The 19,419-nt window shown below is 48.6% G+C and overlaps 3 protein-coding genes across 6 annotated transcripts in view; 2 read left to right on the plus strand and 1 right to left on the minus strand.

Annotated features, from left to right (window-relative positions):
- hacd4 (3-hydroxyacyl-CoA dehydratase 4) lies at window positions 1–1,538 on the plus strand. 3 transcript variants are annotated; one of them, XM_061281091.1, is made up of 7 exons: window positions 1–153; window positions 342–448; window positions 509–636; window positions 693–802; window positions 876–1,004; window positions 1,147–1,272; window positions 1,339–1,538. In XM_061281091.1, coding segments are annotated over exons 1-7 (756 nt in total). In that variant the 5' UTR covers window positions 1–151; the 3' UTR covers window positions 1,493–1,538. The 3 variants fall into 3 exon arrangements, with proteins under 3 accessions (XP_061137075.1, XP_061137089.1, XP_061137080.1); XM_061281105.1 differs by having other exon boundaries at window positions 2–153; window positions 876–982; window positions 1,339–1,468; XM_061281096.1 differs by having other exon boundaries at window positions 15–153; window positions 388–448.
- The window catches only part of focad (focadhesin), an 18,692-nt gene continuing 269 nt past the window's right edge, over window positions 997–19,419 (minus strand). Inside the window, exons 1-44 of one of the 2 annotated variants that reach the window (XM_061280923.1) lie at window positions 19,267–19,407; window positions 17,480–17,538; window positions 16,791–16,865; window positions 16,547–16,701; window positions 16,394–16,492; window positions 15,239–15,340; window positions 14,970–15,174; window positions 14,658–14,867; window positions 14,491–14,578; window positions 13,551–13,747; window positions 13,218–13,484; window positions 11,564–11,668; window positions 11,400–11,501; window positions 11,198–11,325; window positions 11,001–11,127; window positions 10,306–10,440; window positions 9,960–10,010; window positions 9,785–9,868; window positions 9,561–9,702; window positions 9,128–9,316; window positions 8,945–9,066; window positions 8,776–8,868; window positions 8,611–8,702; window positions 8,506–8,547; window positions 8,326–8,434; window positions 8,145–8,261; window positions 7,682–7,920; window positions 7,514–7,603; window positions 7,303–7,453; window positions 6,352–6,471; window positions 5,807–5,929; window positions 5,660–5,737; window positions 5,510–5,581; window positions 5,335–5,437; window positions 5,154–5,234; window positions 4,382–4,510; window positions 4,203–4,318; window positions 3,868–4,128; window positions 3,711–3,800; window positions 3,471–3,642; window positions 2,858–2,955; window positions 2,544–2,795; window positions 2,410–2,485; window positions 997–1,649 (exon numbers count right to left, since the gene is read on the minus strand). In XM_061280923.1, coding sequence (XP_061136907.1) covers window positions 1,576–1,649; window positions 2,410–2,485; window positions 2,544–2,795; window positions 2,858–2,955; window positions 3,471–3,642; window positions 3,711–3,800; window positions 3,868–4,128; window positions 4,203–4,318; window positions 4,382–4,510; window positions 5,154–5,234; window positions 5,335–5,437; window positions 5,510–5,581; window positions 5,660–5,737; window positions 5,807–5,929; window positions 6,352–6,471; window positions 7,303–7,453; window positions 7,514–7,603; window positions 7,682–7,920; window positions 8,145–8,261; window positions 8,326–8,434; window positions 8,506–8,547; window positions 8,611–8,702; window positions 8,776–8,868; window positions 8,945–9,066; window positions 9,128–9,316; window positions 9,561–9,702; window positions 9,785–9,868; window positions 9,960–10,010; window positions 10,306–10,440; window positions 11,001–11,127; window positions 11,198–11,325; window positions 11,400–11,501; window positions 11,564–11,668; window positions 13,218–13,484; window positions 13,551–13,747; window positions 14,491–14,578; window positions 14,658–14,867; window positions 14,970–15,174; window positions 15,239–15,340; window positions 16,394–16,492; window positions 16,547–16,701; window positions 16,791–16,865; window positions 17,480–17,538; window positions 19,267–19,291 — 5,445 coding nt within the window. In that variant the 5' untranslated portion in view covers window positions 19,292–19,407 and the 3' untranslated portion in view covers window positions 997–1,575. Of the gene's footprint in view, window positions 1,650–2,409; window positions 2,486–2,543; window positions 2,796–2,857; window positions 2,956–3,470; window positions 3,643–3,710; window positions 3,801–3,867; window positions 4,129–4,202; window positions 4,319–4,381; window positions 4,511–5,153; window positions 5,235–5,334; window positions 5,438–5,509; window positions 5,582–5,659; window positions 5,738–5,806; window positions 5,930–6,351; window positions 6,472–7,302; window positions 7,454–7,513; window positions 7,604–7,681; window positions 7,921–8,144; window positions 8,262–8,325; window positions 8,435–8,505; window positions 8,548–8,610; window positions 8,703–8,775; window positions 8,869–8,944; window positions 9,067–9,127; window positions 9,317–9,560; window positions 9,703–9,784; window positions 9,869–9,959; window positions 10,011–10,305; window positions 10,441–11,000; window positions 11,128–11,197; window positions 11,326–11,399; window positions 11,502–11,563; window positions 11,669–13,217; window positions 13,485–13,550; window positions 13,748–14,490; window positions 14,579–14,657; window positions 14,868–14,969; window positions 15,175–15,238; window positions 15,341–16,393; window positions 16,493–16,546; window positions 16,702–16,790; window positions 16,866–17,479; window positions 17,539–19,266; window positions 19,408–19,419 lie in introns of those variants that run through there. The other variant, XM_061280914.1, reaches the window with a different exon arrangement.
- The window catches only part of mllt3 (MLLT3 super elongation complex subunit), a 14,567-nt gene continuing 14,378 nt past the window's right edge, over window positions 19,231–19,419 (plus strand). Inside the window, exon 1 of the mRNA XM_061280992.1 lies at window positions 19,231–19,361. The gene's annotated coding sequence lies outside the window, so the exon portion shown is untranslated. The remainder of the gene's footprint in view (window positions 19,362–19,419) is intronic.

Here is a 19,419-nt window from a genome sequence, read left to right on the forward strand (position 1 = left end):
CTCCAATTCAAAGAGCGCTAATCAGCCTGAGGAAGTGCAGCTGAGCAAACATTGCAGCTCTTTTCCTGCTTCCGCTGCTGCCCAGAAAAAAAAAAAAAAAAAAACCAGCCGTTAGAAGGGGGCTGCAAACAAAGTCGACTTTGAAGAGACGATGTAAGTGAGCGACATTCAATTGATGAGCTTGCACGATTTATTGGCAGACACGTTTGGTCACGATAAGTAGAGACGGGTGACAGTCGAAGTAACATGGAATTGCATCATGATGTTACGCCAACGCAACCGACACCGTGCTGCTCCTTTTGCTCTACAGTCGGGAGTGACTATTATTTTTTTTACTCCAGGCTCAGCTTCAGCCATGCCTACATTTTCTTCTACAATCTCTTCCAGTTCTGTGGACACACGTGGATTCTGACAAACATGATCGTCAGGTTTCTCACCTTCGGACAAGGTCGGGCAAATTTGGCTCGCCCTTAGCGGCTTGGTCATAAGACCCAAACTGTTTTTGCAGATGCCCTCGCAGACACGTTTCACTCCGTCGGCTTGGTCATGAGCTTCTGCCAGTTGCTCTCCGTCTTGGAGATTTTCCACATTGCTGACCGGATTGAGAAAGCCAGACTGCTCCCGCGCCTCATCCAAGTACGGCCAATCGTTTTCCTGGCTGACGCGCGCCTGAAGCTTGACGTTGTGTCCAGGTTTTGGAGAAGAACCTCCTCCTGCTCACGCTCATCCGCTTAGACGAAGTTCAGAGCAAACCGGTGGTGTGCCTGCAGCTCTTCTTCTGGAACATCTCCGACTTGCTCAGGTGCCCGCCCGCTCGCACGCCATGAAACCATCCGGGCCGGGCCGGGCCTCAGCGTGTCCGGTTTTGCGCCCAGGTACCCTCACGAAGTGATGTGCGTGATGGACGCCCCCTCCGCCACCATGCTGTGGGCCCGTTACACTCTGTGGATCCCCGTATACGTCCTCTCTGCCGTCACGGAAGGTGATCCAGTCCGATCAATTTTGTAATTAATTACTTTTTATTTATTTATTTTTTAAAGAAAAAATTAAATTCAAAAATTCAAATCATGCAAGAATTCACACATTTTAGTTTGGAGCAGCCTGACGGGTGTGGAAACCTCACACCATTTTTTTTTTGCCCAACAGGGGTGACGATTTACCAGGTGATGCGTTACATGGAGCAGGAATCGTTGTTGGCGGGGAACGCAACGGCGGCGGCGCCCGTCCATCGGCCGCTTGTCCTGGTGGTCTCGCTGCCGCTCCTCGCGTTGGGTAAGACGTCGCTTTCGTGGCCGTGAAAGGCGGGAGGGAGTCATTCGAGGCAATTTGTGTCCTCAGGAGCTTCGCTCACAGTGTGGCAGTCGCTGAAGGAGAGGCGGCATCAGCTGGAGAGGTGGGCCAAGAAGATGAAAAGGAAGTGACTCGGAAAAAAATAAAACAGCACGTGCTCCTGGCTTCTGGATCTCAAGCTGCCTTGTCACTTGAGCATTGATTCCATTTCCTTGGGATCCATTTTGAGGTCCAAGCACTATTAAAGACGTGGGGGAAAAAAATGCTCAAATGGCTTGCCGTAGATTACCATCCGTACGCTCTGGTCCACACCGACTTCTTCTTGAACTCGGGGGAGCAGCGCAAGGCCAACAGAGCCGCTGAAATCATGACAAAAGAGAGCTAGATGACTAAAGTTGGCTAGCTAGCTAGCTAGCTACATACATACATAGACAGAGAGAGAGAGAGAGAGAGAGAGAGAGAGAGGAAGAGAGGAAGAGAGGAAGAGAGAGAGAGAGAGAGAGAGAGAGAGGAAGAGAGAGGAAGAGAGAGGAAGAGAGAGGAAGAGAGAGGAAGAGAGAGGAAGAGAGAGAGAGAGAGAGAGAGAGAGAGAGAGAGAGAGAGAGAGAGAGAGGAGAGAGAGAGAGAGAGAGAGAGAGGAGAGAGAGAGAGATGAGAGAGAGAGAGAGAGAGAGAGAGAGAGGAGAGAGAGAGAGAGAGAGAGAGAGAGAGAGAGAGAGAGAGAGAGAGAGAGAGAGAGAGAGAGAGAGAGAGAGAGAGAGAGAGAGAGAGAGAGAGAGAGAGAGAGAGAGAGAGAGAGAGAGAGAGAGAGAGAGAGAGAGAGAGAGAGAGAGAGAGAGAGAAAGAGAAAGAGGAAAGAGAAAGAGAAAGAGAAAGAGAGAGAGAGAGAGAGAGCGAGAGCGAGAGAGAGAGAGAGAGAGAGAGAGAAAGAGAAAGAGAAAGAGAAAGAGAAAGAGAAAGAGAGAGAAAGAGAAAGAGAGAGAAAGAGAGAGAAAGAGACAGAGAGAAAAAGAGTGAAAGAGAGTGAAAGAGAGAAAGAGAGAGAGATACTTTATTGATCCCCTGGTGGAAATTTAGGCTCGAATTTGAATTCAAATTCAATTCTCTGGGCTTTCTCACCTCGAGCCGCGTGGATTGTCGTCGCAGACAGACTTTGTTCCGGTCCCTCCACCATGCCGAGAAGCCACTCTACGAACTGGCAAACGGCAACGTCAAACGCAACGTCTCCAGGATAAGACAGATAGGATTCTGACCTTATGAGAGCGGCAGTTCCAGGGTTCCTTGTGGAGAAGCGGGGGTAAGCTGCGGGGCAGCGCCAGCAGGCAACGCGGCAGGGCGTCCTCCGTCAGCGACTCGGCGCCGTAAAGGCCGTGCGTCAGGGCGGCGGGCTTGGAGGCCGGGCTCCAGGGGAACCAGCGCGCCCGGATCCCCAACAGCAGGGGCACCGAGTGGTCGCCCCAGGAAACGACGGCGGCGGCAAAGACTTGGAACAGGAAGTCTGTGGCCTGCACAAAATAAGCGCCGACTCCTGTCAAGGCACTCGCAAACGCCGACGCAGCCTACGCACCAGTTTGATGTTCGCGCATGCGACAGTGGCGGAACCGTAGGCGATGTTCCGGATGAGTCCCATCAACTCCAGCAGCCACTCCATGCGCTTGGAAACGCCTGCCACACAAAAATGACACTTACAGCACACATTTTGTCGAGTTTCTTCAAGACAATTAACAAAATGAATTAAATCAATGAAGTAGTTGGGCCTGTATTAGTGCCAGCGGCCAACGACAAAAAAAAAAAAAGTACCGTATTTTCCGGACTATAAGGCGCACCTAACAACCTAAAATTTTCTCAAAAGCCGACAATGCGCCCTATACTCCAGTGCGCCAAATTCCAAAATTTAAACTGGCCCGAAGCATTGTGTCATGGAATCAATCATAAGTGGCCTGCTGAAGACTATGAATCATGAATCAAAAAGACTATGGATCATTACCTTGTGATTATAAAGTCATTTGTTGCATCGGAAGTTGAAATAAAAAAAGATAAAATGGAGGTGGATTAAAAATCTGACATGATGCATTAATGGTGCGCCTTATAGTCCGGTGCGCCTTATATAAGGACAAAGTTTTAAAATGGGCCGTTCATTGAAGGTGCGCCTTATAGTCCGGAAACTACGGTAATCGGACCTGTATTGATGCCGGCGGCCAGGCGACACTGATAGAACGTCTGCAGGAGGATCCAGCCCACCCGGTGGCTGGGCCGACCGCGGAGCACGCCGGCGATGACGTCGTTCAGAGCCAGCAGCGGAATCCTCCCGCGGGATGCCAGGTAAGCCAAGACGAAGCAGCTTTTTTCCATCTGTGTGTACAAAGTCACAACATGAGCTAGAAAAGGATTCACAGCACTTCACTTCTCCCACGCCGTACCTGTGCCACACCCGCGATGCGGTCGATCTCCGTATCAGACATCTCGGACAAACATTGGGCGACGCCCACATAAAAATCCACCTCACCGTCCTATAAAAGGACGAGCACGAAATGAAACATTTCCAAAGTCATTTTTGGAAGGCGACAAACTTGGTACCTTTATCTGGTCGGGCAGCAGGCTGAAGATCTTCTCGGTGGCAGAGGAGAGAAGAGTCCAGCAGGCGGCGGGCGGGTTGGGCGCGGCCATGGCCTCGGCGAGACCCCTCAGCAGAGAGCCACGCAGGGAGAGACGCTGCGCTTCCGGGTCTTCCCAGAAGCTCTGCAGGCCCGGAGCCTCCACGAAGAACTGGAGTTTGTCCTCTGGGACGTGCTTCATCCACCAGGAGAGCTTCTCGCACAGAAGGGCCCTCGTCTGGAACTAAATGATCAACACAATTTGGAGAATGCAAAAATGGACACGGAAAAAAAAAAAAAAAAAGTCTCCTCACTTACACCCAGACTGTACACAAGAGGCGAGCTGAGCCAGGAGCCCAGGAAGAGCGAAGCACTCTGGGAAAACTGAGCTTGAGCTGCAGCCAAGGCCACACATTGATGCTGAACCTCCTCACCTGTCAAGACAGGAACAAATTGGGATCAGGCGGCCATTTTTGGGCCTTCGAGTGAGCCGTTACCAAAGCTGAGTCTCATCAGAGGGGACAAGATGGCGCTCCAGTTGACGGGCGGGTACTGGACCCCCGTTCCGACTGAGGCCAGAGGCGTCAGGGCGGTTTGGACCACACTCGGGTGGGCAAACTCAGGACCTGCCAGGACACAACCTTTTGAATATTTTGATTGGGGCATCCAGAGCAATAATGTCAGCAAATAATAGAATCATAAAAATATTTTTTTTTAAATACAGTTCATTTGTTTAGTTTCAATAAAATGGTCAAATAATTTAAAAGTGTGTTTTTAAAGTCATAAAATAAATAATACAAGTAATAAAATGTAAAAAAAGAATCATACAAATATTTTAAAAAAAATACAGTTCATTTGTTTAGTGTCAATAAAATGGTCAAATAATTTAAAAGTATGTTTTTAAAGTCATAAAATAAATAATACAAGTAATAAAATGTAAAAGATAAAGAATCATAAAAATATTTCCAAAAAAATACAGTTCATTTGTTTAGTGTCAATAAAATGGTCAAATAATTTAAAAGTATGTTTTTAAAAGTCATCAAATAAATAATACAAGTAATAAAATGTAGAAAAAATATCCAAAACAAACAGTTCATTTATTTAATGTCAATAAAATGGTCAAATAATTGAAAAGTATGTTTTTTAAAATGAACAGTTGCAATCTAAAATTGGTGTGATGAGCTGCAATCAAGTGAACACATTTTTTTTCAACAATTCTTGAACCTCTATCACAAATCATTTTGGCAAGATATGAGAGAAGAAGCAAACCTTTCTTTCCCGCCTCTGTGAGCAAGTCCACCACGGCCCTGATGACGCTTTTCTCCGTCAGGTAACTAAAATCCTGAGGCACTGGATAGATGGATGGATGGACCACAACATGCATTTGATCACACGTGTATTTTCTGCGACCGTCTCTTTGACGTGTGCCGCTCGCTCGCTCGCTCGCTACCTGCCACGTGACTGTGACTGCTGAACATGTGCGACAAATGCAAGTGGCCCAGCAGGCAGGCGCAGTTGGACTGCAAGCCGATGGCTCCTGAGAAGGACACAATCTGACAAGCCCAATTTTTAAGAATCAAGAAAGGACAGAAGAAAGGAAACAAGCCAAGGAAGGACGGCGTTACCTGCGAAACGGCCCGGATGACCTCGTTGAGTCGGCTCTGCTGATTGGACGAAGGCTCCAGTTCGCTCTTGAGCTGCGGAACGGAGACAAACGCACGCTCGACGAAAGGAATGCAAAGAAAAGCAAACGGAGCCGAAGGCAGGCTCTTCACCTGAATGAGGTAACTCTCCGATCCCACCAAAGCCACCAGTCCGTTAACGGCAGCCAGCCGCTGCATGGTGGGACAACCCTGAAAACAACCAACGTGTTCCAGCACCGCTTGCACACAACAACAGCAACAAAAAAACAAATGTCGCACCTCTGCCAGTAAAATCTTAACCCAGGCAGCCAGGAGTCGAGGTTGGAGGTCCTCGGCTTTGCCGTGGCCGCACAGGGACAGGCCGTGGACCGCCAGGCCCAGTGCCATGGAGAAGCCGGGAGTCTGAACAATAGAAAAGACATCTTAGGAGCGTGGCGGCGCAGACAGACACGAGGGAGGGAGGGAGGGAGGCAGGGAGGGAGGGAGGGAGGAATGAAGGATGGAGGCAGGAAGGGAGGGAGCGAGGAAGGAAGGAAGGAAGGAAGGAAGGAAGGAAGGAAGGGAGGGAGGGACGGAGGATGGAAGGAAGGATGGAAGGATGGAAGGATGGAAGGAAGGAAGGAAGGAAGGAAGGAAGGAAGGAAGGAAGGAAGGAAGGAAGGAAGGAAGGAAGGAGAAATAAACAAGGATGCGTAAAAGATTGGAAAGAGAAATGGTGGAAGGTAGGAAGGGTGAAGGAGAGGAGGAAGGAGAATTAGCTAGAAGGAAGGAAAAGAAAGGATGTCAGAAAAGAATGCTGCATCAGAATCGGATTTGCGTTGGACCTGCTGACTCTCCTCGGTCAAGGTGCGCAGAGTCGCCACGGCCTGGTCTGCCTTGGCGGCATCGACGAGGCTGACGCTGAAGGCCGAGACGCTGACGCACGCCACCGAGTAGGCCAAAACCTGCACACCATTTTTTTGGTTTGGTGCAAAATGTTACAACGCTATTATTTTCATGGAACTACTGGCTCGATTACTTTCATGCCGGAAAATACGATTAAACCAAAAATACCTACAATGATTTTTTTATTACCCTTTTTTTGCTTAAGTCGTATTTTAATATTTAACAACAACACATTTTTGTGCAAACATTGGCCGACTTTTTTCTATTGAGCAAGAGAGAGGAAAAAGACCCAATAAATACATTTTTCTAAAAATGGGCTCTATAAATGTAAAGTTTTTTTTTTTTTTAACATACCGTAAATTCCGGACTATAAGCCGCGACTTTTTTCCAAAATTTGGAACCCTGCGGCTTATAGTCAGGTGCGGCTTATATAAGGATTTTTTTCGTGATTTTTGTGATGACTTGATCACTTTTATACACTGCGGTATCTTGAAGAAAAAAACAACAACAAAAATACTATTTTGAAACTGCTGCTTATTCTGGCTGTGTTGCTTGTGACTATTATGAGCTTTAGTAGGAATGCACGCTAGGTGACCTGCGTCAAAGGGCTCTAAACCCTTTGTCACAGGCAGTGTTTAGAAAGACGTGTTAAAGTATGTTATTAAAACTTTAAAAAGGCTTTCTGTGAACGCCTTGTAAAAAGACGCGTGGGCACGTGCGGCTTATATAAGAAAAAAACTAAAATATCCCCCGTTTTAGCCGGTGCGGCTTATAGTCCGGTGCGGCTTATCGTCCGGAATTTACGGTACATATTTCCACTCTTTTTAACCAACGGCGTAAATCGTACAGTGTTACTTATCGTTCCACTACTCCTTTTCTTCTCTTCGTACCTCTTGCATCATGCGCCTGTCCTGTCCGCCGCTGTCCTGCAGGGCACTCAGCAGCTTGTCCAGCGTTTGAGTGACCCGGCCGTGCTGCTGGGTCTGCCCACCGTTGCAGAGCGCAGAAAGCACCAGCGCCAGACCCAACACGCAGCCCGTACTGAAGAAGGGGGAGAAAAAAATGAGTCCGCTCGGCGACGTCCCTCCACGGCGGACTCACTTGTATTCCGCCCGGGTGTCGAAAGCGCAAGCTTCCAGCGCCGAGAGAGCGTCGAGGAGGAGCTCGGCGTCCTTCTGAGGAGTGACGTCGCTGGAGGAGGTGGAAAAAAAAGAAGCGAGCTGATTCCCCAGCGTGGCCACCAAGCGGCAAAAATTCTTCCAAAAATACCCGAGGCGCTGCTGATGCAAGCCGGACAGCACCATGCCGAGGGCCAGGCCGGAGTGGAAGCGAACGGCCTGGGAGTCGTCTTCGGCGGGCGACTCGGGCAGGCCGGCCCGCAGCGCCGACAACACCTGCCTCAGACTGTCTTGATGCCACCAAACCAGCACCGGCACCAGCAGGGACAGCGCTAAGCTGGCGCAGGAGCGAGCGATGCCACTCGCCGTGTTCTCGCCCGAATAAGAGCGCTGAGGACGAGAGCAAGCGAAAGTCGTCGCACCCCTGACCTCATGGCAACTTTTTGCAATATGAAAAATGAGAGCAAGTTCAATCATGGCAAAACTCTCTCTCCAAAGCACCCAACAACTCAAACGAATGACAGCGGCACTAAAAACAACTCCGATGATGTGGTTGCACAAGTGCGCACACCCTCTTCTAACTTCGTTCACAATGAACAGACCTCGCGACTTACATGCAGGTACCACGGAAAGACTTGCCCGCTGGCCTTGTAGCTACTGCTGATGATGCTGAGCAGGGTGTCGAGCAGCCTTGCCAACCAGCTGCTGGTGGGCACAAACTCGGGTCCAGCCTGAAAGGAGGTAAAGGCCTTGGACACGCGGTCTCGCCTCGGAATCAGACATCCCACGCCTTACCGTGAGGCCGGAGTCGCTGTCGGCGGGCAGGTTGCGCTCGTATTTAGCCAGCACGGCAGCCAGCGCGCTCAGAGCCAGTACGGAATTTCCCTGAACAACGGGACTGTCCCTGAACGCCGCGTAGCACAGACGCGGGTTAGCCTCGGAAAAGGTAGCGGCGCCTCCTTGGCCTTTACTCACTTGGTCGCGGCTCGGATTGAATCCGTCAGGTGGTCTCTGGTCCTGTGGACAGCGAGAGTCGGTGGCAGCTGATGAAGATGGTGTGAAGATGAATGAGAAGCTCACCACAGCCAGGCGCAGTGTTGCTTGTAGCGCAGTTCTTCTCGGTCCTCTTGGTCGCTTTTGCGCCGTTGCATTTCCAGATCGGCGCGTCGGCCCTGGGCGCAAAAAAATTTTGAGTGCGTGCAAATTGTATCTTCTACCCGAAAACCGAATGTTAGAAGAAGCAACCTCGAGGACTGCGTGGAAGGTGCCGTTCATGAAAGTGCGCCACGCCTGAGGGAGGAGCAGCGAGCGGTGCCATTCGGACGGCTGAATGTTCACCTGCGGATGGACCGTAGCCAAATGTCAGATAGACTCCGCCCCCCCTTTGGTCAGAAAGCAGCAGAGACGCGAGTACTTCGTGAATGAGGGCGCTCATGGTTTGCTGGTAGCTTCGGCTGCGGCTGAGGAGGAAGCGCACGATGGGTCGGCCCTCCCGATCCGTCTGCTGCGGAAGCTCGTGGCAAAGCAGCAGGCCGGCTGCAACGAGGAACATGTGACGGACGGACGGACGCATTTGCTAAAACTTGCCAACACTCACCCGCCAGTCCTGCCTTGAGGCCCGGCTGCTTGTTCTTCTCGTAGGACTTGAGCATGAAGGCCGGGATCCCCGCCAGGGTTTTGCCCTGGTCCGAACGCGAACTGCCTCCCCGCAGGGCGGAAAAATACACGCCCCTCGGCATCTGGCTCATCTCTTGCTTGACCAGCGATGTCAGGAAATGCTCCAAGGCTGTGTGACACACGTTCAGTCATTTGCAACACTTTGCTTATCAGAGAGGAGAATGATTCTTTCGGGTGCCACTAGAGGGCGCTGTAGCACATTACCGTAATTTCCGGACTATAAGCCGCACCAGACTATAAGCCGCGCTCGTGATTTCGGGTTCAAAATTTGCGAAAAAAAGCCACGGCTTATAGTCCGAAATTTACGGTACATTTTTCGATCCAACTAAGAGACACGCTGTGATGTCATTGACCTGGTAAAGCAGGCGAGGGGGTGAGAGTCAGCAACTTGACATATGACGAGCCCGTGACTGAGAGGTCTCCCTCTTCGTCCTTCCCCGCTTGCTCCTCGTCCTCGTCTTTCTGCTCAGGCGGCGGCGGCGCTACGGGCCTGGCCTACGACGCACATGGTGGAAATGAACGCGCGTCCCTTCCATTGTGGATCGGCATGAGAAAACTGAGCTGAATTTCAACTTACTGCCTCGGGGAGATGATTGATGGTGTGACTCGCTTCGGGGAAGTCAGCCAAGGCCCGGAAACCACAGCTGGCTACATCTGGATCCTGTTGCCCCGCCCCCACCAACAAAACAAAATGGGCTCAAAGAGGCACCTGTCACAATATCAGATTGTGCACGGGTGTTTCTTACACAGACCTTGTTGACAGCATAATGCCAGAGAAAGCTGACCGCTTCATCCTTTAGTTTCTATTAAAAATAATCATAAAAAGTGAGAAAAATAAAGAAAAAAAATATATATATATACCGTAATTTTCGGACTATAAGTCGCACCGGAGTATAAGTCGCACCAGCCATAAAATTCCCAAAAAAGTGAAAAAAAACACCATATATATGTATATAAGTCGCTCCTGAGTATAAGTCGCCCCCCCCACCCAAACTATGAAAAAAAAACCGCGACTTACAGTCCGAAAATTACGGTATTTTTGAAATGCGCAGGGGGCTGACTGTAATAGCTTGACAATTATTTGACTGAAGTATTCACCTCATATTCTTCAGATTTGACGGCGAGTTGGGGAACCAGAGCCAGAAGCTGAGAAACCGCCTTGACCATCAGTGGACGAGAGTCGCATCTCAGGTCCGGTCCAAGAGTTCTCCATGTAGACACGATGTCCACTACCTGCAAAACCAATTGAAAAACACGACAGGTCTTTTGTGAAAAATTTAATTCATTGCTAGAATATTTTCTTGCCAGGACGTCTGAATTAGAAACTCGTATAGTTTTCAGTCCAAAGTGGCCAAACGAACAAAAATGTGGACATACGAGAGTTCAGGCACTCCACCGCTAGGTGGCGGCAGTGAATTCCATAACAAATCGCAAAGGTAGTGGAGTATTTTGTTCTTGAGTGCTGCCATTTGCCGTTTTTATGCACGGGTGTTCCGCCAGATGTTTACATATAATAAATACGGTGTCGCATATTGTAATAAAAATTGATTTATTATTAGTGTTTGTATAAATACACAGGAAGAAGACCTTGAAAAGATAATTGCATTTTCAATCAAATCCATATGTGCAGTGTGGCTGTATGGAACATACCGCCCCTTGGTGGCCAAAGTCTGCATGGCAGACAACGCAGCACATGGCCACTCATTTGAAGACCATGAACACCAAAATATTTCAATTCCATCCCTCTATCCATCCCAATTGCATAGCTAATCATTTGCTTTGCGTGGGCCCACCTCAGCACGGCACAGCTCCTGCAGTCCCTGCAGGGCCAGCACGGCAGGGGTCACCTGGTCGGCTCTGCTGCACTGCTTCAGAGTCAACGCGATGGCGGCCAACATGTCACTTCCGTGCTGGTAAGGCCTGCGCGCAACACAAACACAACACACACAGTCAACCTAGCAAAAGACTTTCCAGCTAACGACGATGAGACCTTTCTCGGCAGATGTCTCGAAGACAGGCGGCTCGGGCCAACACTTGCTCCCACTGGGTTTCCCTCCCCATCACCACCCTGTTGTCCGGCTGAGCCAGCAGACGCTGAAGCTCGGGGTAGACGCGGTCCTGGCGGGGGCGAGGACGGGTCAATAACGCTGAGGGCGGTGAAATCATGTCAAGTGTTGGTCGAGGCGGCCCACCTGCTTCTTCCAAAGCGTCGTCATGAGCCGCATGGCGGCTGCTTTGAGTTTGAGGTTGCTGGCGAGCAGGCCGAGGGTCTGCAGCACCGTGGGGACGCAGAGCTGCGACGCAAAGACACTTTTAGCCTTCCGCACAAATGTACGGTCCGTCTTCTCGACGCTACCTTGTGGGTGCCGAGGTTCGGCAGGCACTCGAGCAGAGCCCGCGTCACGCTCGGATCCTTTTCTTTGCCCAGCTTGAACAGCAGCACGGGAAGAAGGGATGGCACCTGGAACGTCGCATCAGTTGGTGAGCGCGATGATTTAGCGCGTCGGTCGGTCGGTGCGTTTTGTTCCCGTCTTTTAACAAAAGGGGCTAGCTACCCTAGCAACAATTTTCGGGCTCAATCCAATTTGTCTTCCACTTCATAAATGGCCGCCCCGGTGCAAGTGGCACTGTGGGAGCAATTAGAACAGCGGGGGGAATCCTCTTAACGAGCACCGCCTGTTATTTCACATCATTGTCTGGGGGGGTTGCGGAGACTCAGGTTGCAGTCCCGAGGGCTCGGAGGGATATGTCAGTCAGCAACAGAAAGCTTTTTTTTTTTAGTTCAACATAAAAAATGTGCATCATTTAAGTAGCCAAAGAGCTCCAAAGAGCGGAACCAGAATTTGACATTGGGTTGAAAATTCATTTGGTAGCAGCAGAAAGCGAGAAACCATCACTTGGCTTGTGTATGTCAAGTTTGCTGTATTCACACATTAGCCTAGCTAGCTGTGCTAACAACAATTGGAGTCACGTCATCACTTGGCTCGTGTATGTCAAGTTTGCTGTATTCACACATTAGCCTAGCTAGCTGTGCTAACAACAATTGGAGTCACGTCATCACTTGGCTCGTGTATGTCAAGTTTGCTGTATTCACACATTAGCCTAGCTAGCTGTGCTAACAACAATTGGAGTCACGTCATCACTTGGCTTGTGTATGTCAAGTTTGCTGTATTCACACATTAGCCTAGCTAGCTGTGCTAACAACAATTGGAGTCACGTTATCACTTGGCTCGTGTATGTCAAGTTTGCTGTATTCACACATTAGGCTAGCTAGGTGTGCTAACAACAATTGGAGTCACGCCATCACTTGGCTTGTGTCTGTCAAGTTTGTTGTATTCACACATTAGCCACTTTACACTCTGCTAGCTAACGCGAAGCAGTGCTAACATGTTTTTTTTTTCCCCATGTCGCCAAAGCTTTGAGTTTATTTTGACTTTCTCAATTTAACGCCTGACTAACACCAAGCGTAATGACAAATTGAGCCGTTATCGGTGAGCTAAATTGAGAAGCTAAAATAGCTTCCCTGTCTTGGGGGGTTTAAAAGTGACGGCTAAAGTGAGTTTCTCAGAAGACACTTTTTATATTCGCACGTTTAATAGATTTTTTTTTTTTTCTTCAGAGGCAGCTTCTTTTCATTTTTTTCAGCTCTTTGTTACCAAGGGTTTGTTTTTGGATAGGCTGGGGATAAAAAAATAAAATAAAATTAAAGTCCAATTTTATATTTCTTTTCATCAACAAAAGAACTGACTGATTTAAACCCTGACAATGGTCTAATTTTTTTAAAATGTCAACTTTTTTAATTATTTTAATATTTTGCATCGATATAGGTTTCGGACAGAGCAAAAATATGAATATTCATGCTTGAATATGATATTGAGGTGAGGAGCTTCATTTGGAGGCCACCGAGTTTACACAAACGACCCAAAAAAACAACAACAGAAAGGCGGCCATTTTGAAAAGGCAGAATTTCAAACCCAAACAGGAAAGTCTCGTCAAAGGATGTCACTCACCTGGCGGGGGTCAGCGGCTGCGACGGCCCGTACGGCATCCAAAGCCAAGCGGCAGACCTGGTCCTGGCCCGTGAGGAGGAGAAGGTGGGCGACCGTGAGAGCGAGGGAGCTGGGCAGGTGCTGCTGGCTTGACGACAGAGCCGAGGTGAGCGAAAGGAGCCAATCGACGGCTGCCGAAGGGTTCTCCACCGCTCGGCGGAGCGTGGACACGGCCGCTCTCAGCTCGCTGAACCAGGGGGTGAGAAGAAGCTTCTCCGGTAGAGGAGACTGGCAAGAAGAAGAGGGTCATCTTCATCTCAGAATGGAGACTCATTATGTTACGCTCCAAGTTACCTGTTGGAGTTGAGCGGTTTCCCTGGTGACGCTGCGTAACACGCTCTGAGCCAGCTTCTGGTTGAGCTTGTGCGTGTGGCGCTCTGCGAGCGCCTCGGTGACATCTGAGCAGGACAGGAGCTGCAGCACGGGGAGAACCAGGACCGGACTCAACCAGTGGGAGGGCTCGGTGGTGTGCTCGGGAGCTAAAGTTAGTGCTTGAAAGTGGACAGAAGGTTATGGAAATGAGCAAAAAAATACTACTTCAGAGTGTGTGTGTGTATCACATTAAAGGATTTATTTTTATTGAATTTTCTTTTTAATATACGTATAAAAGGGAAAAAAAATCTATAAAAATAAATCCTTAAATATATAAAGTAGAAATGAGCAAAAAACACAACTATATACACTACCGTTCAAAGGTTTGGGGGTCACAAAATTGTTTGGGTGACCCCAAACTTTTGAACGGTAGTGTAAATATTATTATAATAAAATATTATAAATTAAATATTATAAATTATATATTATATTTGTATAAGATTATATATAATCTATGAATATAAGTATACATATATATTATAAAAAAAATTACACAGAAGATTATATATATAATCTATAAATAATTATCTAAATAAATATATACACTACCGTTCAAAAGTTTGGGGTCACCCAAACAATTTTGTTACCCCAAACTTTTGAACGGTAGTGTATATGATTTTATATATCCCTAAAATAAAATAAATAAATAAAAATAATATATACCGTAATTTTCGGACTATAAGTCGCACCGGAGTATAAGTCGCACCAGCCATAAAATGACCAAAAAAGTGAAAAAAACCCATATATATGTATATAAGTCGCTCCTGAGTATAAGTCAACCCCCCCCCCCCCAAACTCTGAAAAACAAAAAACGCGACTTATAGTCCGAAAATTACGGTATATATTTTTTACAGATTTTTACCAAGACTGAGCAGGCTGCTCTGTTGCGCTGCGGGGGCCTCAAGCAGGAGCAAAGCAACAGCCATGAGCATCTCATCCAAAGGCAGCTTCTACACACAAACGCAGCACTATGATTTGTCGTCCAAGTCACATCGCGCACATGACGACAAGTCGAGCGGGCCGGCCGACCTGTCGACACGTCGGGATGATCTCCGTCATCAAGCCCACGAGCGGTCGACAGTCCCCGCCGAAGCTGAGGCAGCTCTGACACGCGCAGAGCAACTGGAGCAGGAGACGCACTCTCTGGCTCGTCCAGGCGTCTTCGCGCTTCTCCGACAAGGCGGGAAGCAAAGCGCTGATCAGCCACTGCAGCTCCAGCGCCGCCTCCACATCGTCCACCTGCCGTGACGACAGCCTTGAATATTTGAAGCCGGCTTTCTTTGACCTCTGACATCGCCTAAAGCGTTCAGAACCGTCAGCCGCACGTCGCCCCCGACTCACCGGCATGTGCGGCACCAGCCGGCAGAAGCACCGGAGAAGGCTGTCGGACGGCGGCGAACTCTCGTCCCGCGTGCCGAGCCCACCTGCGGGGAGGAGTGTCCGCAGAAGACCCTGGCGAAGGAAGCCGTGCTCGGTCCGCCTCTCGGGTTGGCAGTAGAGGTAGCGTAGAAAGGGGACCAGCATGGCCACGTAGGCGGGCTCGTTTCTGCGTCATCAGAGTCGGCGCCGTCAACAAGATTTCAGATTGGGTCAATTTATTTTGGGCTTGCCTGTCAACAGCCTGCTGGACAAAGTCATGGACCTCGGCGAGAATGGCGGTCCAGCAGTCCGGGCGGTTCTCCAAAGCTGTAATGAATGGGTGAGGATCACTCCTGAGGAAAAGGACAGGATAGGACAGAAGCTTTATAATTATATTTTTTTCATACAATGTTGTTACGTCCAGAAATTTCCACGTGATAAAAAAATAAATAAATCACCACTTCCACAGCCATCAAGTCCAGACTAAACACTGGCAGTCAAATCCAAGGTGAGGTCACGAGGGTCACTCCCCTCCCCCCACCTTGCGGGCCCACTCAACTGGGTCCCATCAATCCACACAAAAGGAAGTTCAGCGACCCAGACGGACTGACCCCTCTCTTTTCTTTGCGCTCCTAATCATCTTGGTGACCGTCTTCAAACGTCCTCGCTCGTCGCTCATCCGCCCGCCAACTCTCATCCATCAGCCTCTCGCACCCTTCGCAATCGTTCAGGAAGCAGCAAAATGGAAGGGAAAAAAAATCCATAATACGCATTTCCCTCCCACTTTGCTTCCCTGAACTCATTCACTGCCGACCCGGTACATCTTTGACGTCTCTAACCGTCCGTGGCACTGAACGAGTTAAGACTCAAACGCTCTGATGAAGATTTCACCGCAGCGTCCCTCAGCAGGGGTCGACCAGATGGATTAAGACTATTTTGGGATGCGGCTCCAGATTTCGACTTTTCAGATTTCGCAGGACAGCGGCGAGCGGCCGCTTAACAATGGCCGCCAGCGTGCGTCCTCCGCGAATCCGAGGCCCCGACGGCGGCCCGAGACGCCGGAACATATTCATCTTCCCGCCGGGGAGGCGGACCGATGCGGAGAGCGCCGAGGGAATGAAGGCGACAGAAGAGGACAAAGGGAGTGGAAAGATTGTGAGCGAGCGCCTGAAAAAAGATGAGAGGAGAAAGAAAGGAAGGCAAGCACAAAGCCATTCGGACTTTTTGTGAGCAGCTTGAGGACGGACGGGAAAAAGAAGCTGTGGCCTTGTCAAACATATTTGGCGCTTTTCTGGTTTCAGATAGACGGGGTAAATATTTCAGATCATCCACCTAATTGTAATATCTCAAATAGACAAGGCGAGTCAATCGAAAACGGAGACTCGGTTGGGGCCCCCTCCACTGACCTGATCCCGTAAGGACATCCGAAGCTCACGTCCGGGTCTCGGCGCTCCGTCTGGATCCGTAGCAGCTCGGCCACGACTTTCACCAAGCCCTGAGCGTTCCTGGGGACGGGTCCGGTCAAAAAGCGGAAGCAAAATGCGGATGAGACGGCGTACCGTGCGGAAGGCAGCAGGTTGAGGACGCCGTTGAGGACGTGGCGTAGGTCGGCGTGGCCTTGCTCCACCAGAAGCACGACGGCGTGGCAGCAGGCCGAGCGCACGGCGGCGCGCTCGCCGCAGCAGCGCTCCCATAGCGTCTCCAGCGCCGAGCCCTGATGGGACACCGCCAGTTTGAGCACTTGCGGGCGGGCGGGTGGCACAAATGTAGGATAATACGAAAAATATCTTCCACGACATTCACCTGGGTGCAAGACAGGCTGATTTGTCCATTCGGACCTTTCTCTTTCAGCACGGCAGCAACGAGCCTTCTCACCGCCTGCAAAAAAAAAATTTTTAAAAATATCGTACTAGAGTTGCATGTTGATCATTACACCGCGGAGGAAAAGATTATACCGTAATTTCCGGACTATAAGTCGCACCGGAGTATAAATCGCACCAGCCATAAAATGCCAAAAAAAGTGAAAAAAAAAACATATGTATGTATACAAGTCGTCCCCCCCACCCAAACTATGAAAAAAAAAAAAACGCGACTTATAGTCCAAAAATTACGGTACATGAATGAATAAATAAATAAATCCATAAATAAAAAAATATTGGCCAACATCTTAAAGAAAAAAAGTGCTCTTTTCACTTTTGAACTTGGCCAACTTCCTAAATACATTAAATAAATAAATAAATAAAAATTACAAAAAAAAATTTTCAACATCTTGTTATTCTCGCCTTGAAATCACGTTCAGGGGGAAAAAAAGGAGTATGGTCAGAAGAAGAAACCCAACTTGAGCTATTTGGAGGTGGGAAACATCATGTGTGTGAGAAAACACTGAAGACATGTTGTGGATCTTGCAGCGTGACCAAAAATGTTTGGGAAAAAATAAACTGAGAAGCATATTTAGGCCACTAATCTCCAACCTTTGCTCTTCTTTCACTCACCTGGGCTTGAATGATGGGGCTCTGGAAGTCAAGGCGCACCTTCAAGGCCTCCATCGTGCCTATGAAAGCAGCAGAACTTAGTAAGGAACACAATACTTCTCAGCACGGTTGGGGGGGGGGGGGGGGGGATTGGCCCCGCCCTCCCATGAAAAACAGGTATCAGGTGTCAGCTTGTGAAAGACAAGTGATGCGGCCACCTGTCGCCCTCGCACAAAGATTCAGAAGACGGCAGCGCTCGGAGGGACACAACCTTTGAAAGACGATCCCCGTCCCGAAGCAACGACATAAATCACGGTTACCGTATTTTCCGGACTATAAGGCGCACCTAAAAACCTAAAATTTTCTCAAAAGTCGACAGTGCGCCTTATAGTCCGGTGCGCCTTATATATGGACCAAATTCCTCAATTTCAATCAATGAACTGGCCCGAAGCGTTGTGTCATGAAATCAATCATAAGTGGCCCGCTGAAGACTAGGAATCATGAATCAAAAAGTCTATGGATCATTATTTTGTGATTATAAAGTCATTTGTTGCATCTGAAGTTGAAATAAAAAAGATAAAATGGAGAATGATTTGATTTGGATTCAAAATCTGACATGATGCATTAATGGTGCGTCTTATAGTCCGGAAAATACGGTACATTATTGTCATGTCAGCAGAATAGCGGGCCCACGTTCGCTCATCTCACCAGACTTGACTTGACTCTCAACGGTAGAGGAATTCGAGGCTGAAAATGTTTTGGCAAGTAAGTCGCTATAACGGTTTAACATGACCACAGGCCTAAAGCCAGCACCCGCCCAAAACAACCCAACCCAACCCAACCCTTCCCCCCCCCAAACTGTTATCTATGTGATAAGCCAGTGTGCTCTACTGTCCAACAGCAGCTCGCCGGCCTTCATCGCCAAGCGACATGAGCAGGTAAGTCCGCTGCACCTGCTGCTGCTCACCCTCGCAATAAAAGAACCACACACATTTTGAGGATGTCTTCCCCTACTGTCATTTCAAAAATCGATGAAGCTTAGGATTCGTTGTGCTATCACAAACACGGTGTTTTGGATTTCCAACTCGACTAAAAGCGGATCGACGCGTTCCCGGCGGGTTTCTGTCGCATATCGTGCTGAACAATATGGACCTGCAACTGCAAAGGTCTGCATTAGCGACAGATGGGGAGGACAATGCTGCAGTACTTGTTGAGCCAACAGAGCTTTTGAAAGGACACCAACCAGGCTTTGCTATGCACACGCCAAACGCGATACGGGGGTCGGAGAGGCCTTTCAGGTGCCACGTCATGGTCCACCACAGCAATATTATTGAACCTGTTATTGCTAAATGAGAACAAAAATCGATCTTCAATTTCTCCAGTTGATTTTCAATATCCATTGACAGAAACCAGCCCGGAATGGGTTAGAATAACCTCCTGATGTTTTAGGGTTACAAACTACAAAAGGGCATAAACAATTTGAAATGGTTCGAAACTAGAACACATGCCTAGACCAGTGCCGAATTCAGCTGGACTGTATGTTCTACCAGGCACCGCTTCCATTGGCCGTTTGCGTAGAATAAAATTAAGCTGACAAGCAAACGTTTTAACAATGGACTCGCTTAAAAAAAAAAAAAAAAAGATTCTCTCAAGCTAACTAAAATCTAACGTGAAATCAATTGAGAGTGCAGTTTAGCATAATACACTGCGACCTGTTTGGACTTTAGTATTAGTATTTTATTTTAAATTTTTAAAGCGGATATTTATATTTCTCTGTTGCCACTGTAATAAGCCACTCTGAGGCTAACCTGCTAATATATAATAGCAACCCATCAACACCGGAGAGCGACGCGATCCAAATCGGCCCGTCAAGTCGTGCAGGATAATAACTATTGTGCATCAGGTATGTAAATTGAGTGATGTTAGCGTCTCATTGAAAGCCAAATTAGACTTTTTACTTG

This window comes from Syngnathus typhle, linkage group LG1, assembly GCF_033458585.1.
Source record: "Syngnathus typhle isolate RoL2023-S1 ecotype Sweden linkage group LG1, RoL_Styp_1.0, whole genome shotgun sequence".
In the NCBI taxonomy this organism is placed as follows: Eukaryota; Metazoa; Chordata; class Actinopteri; order Syngnathiformes; family Syngnathidae; genus Syngnathus; species Syngnathus typhle.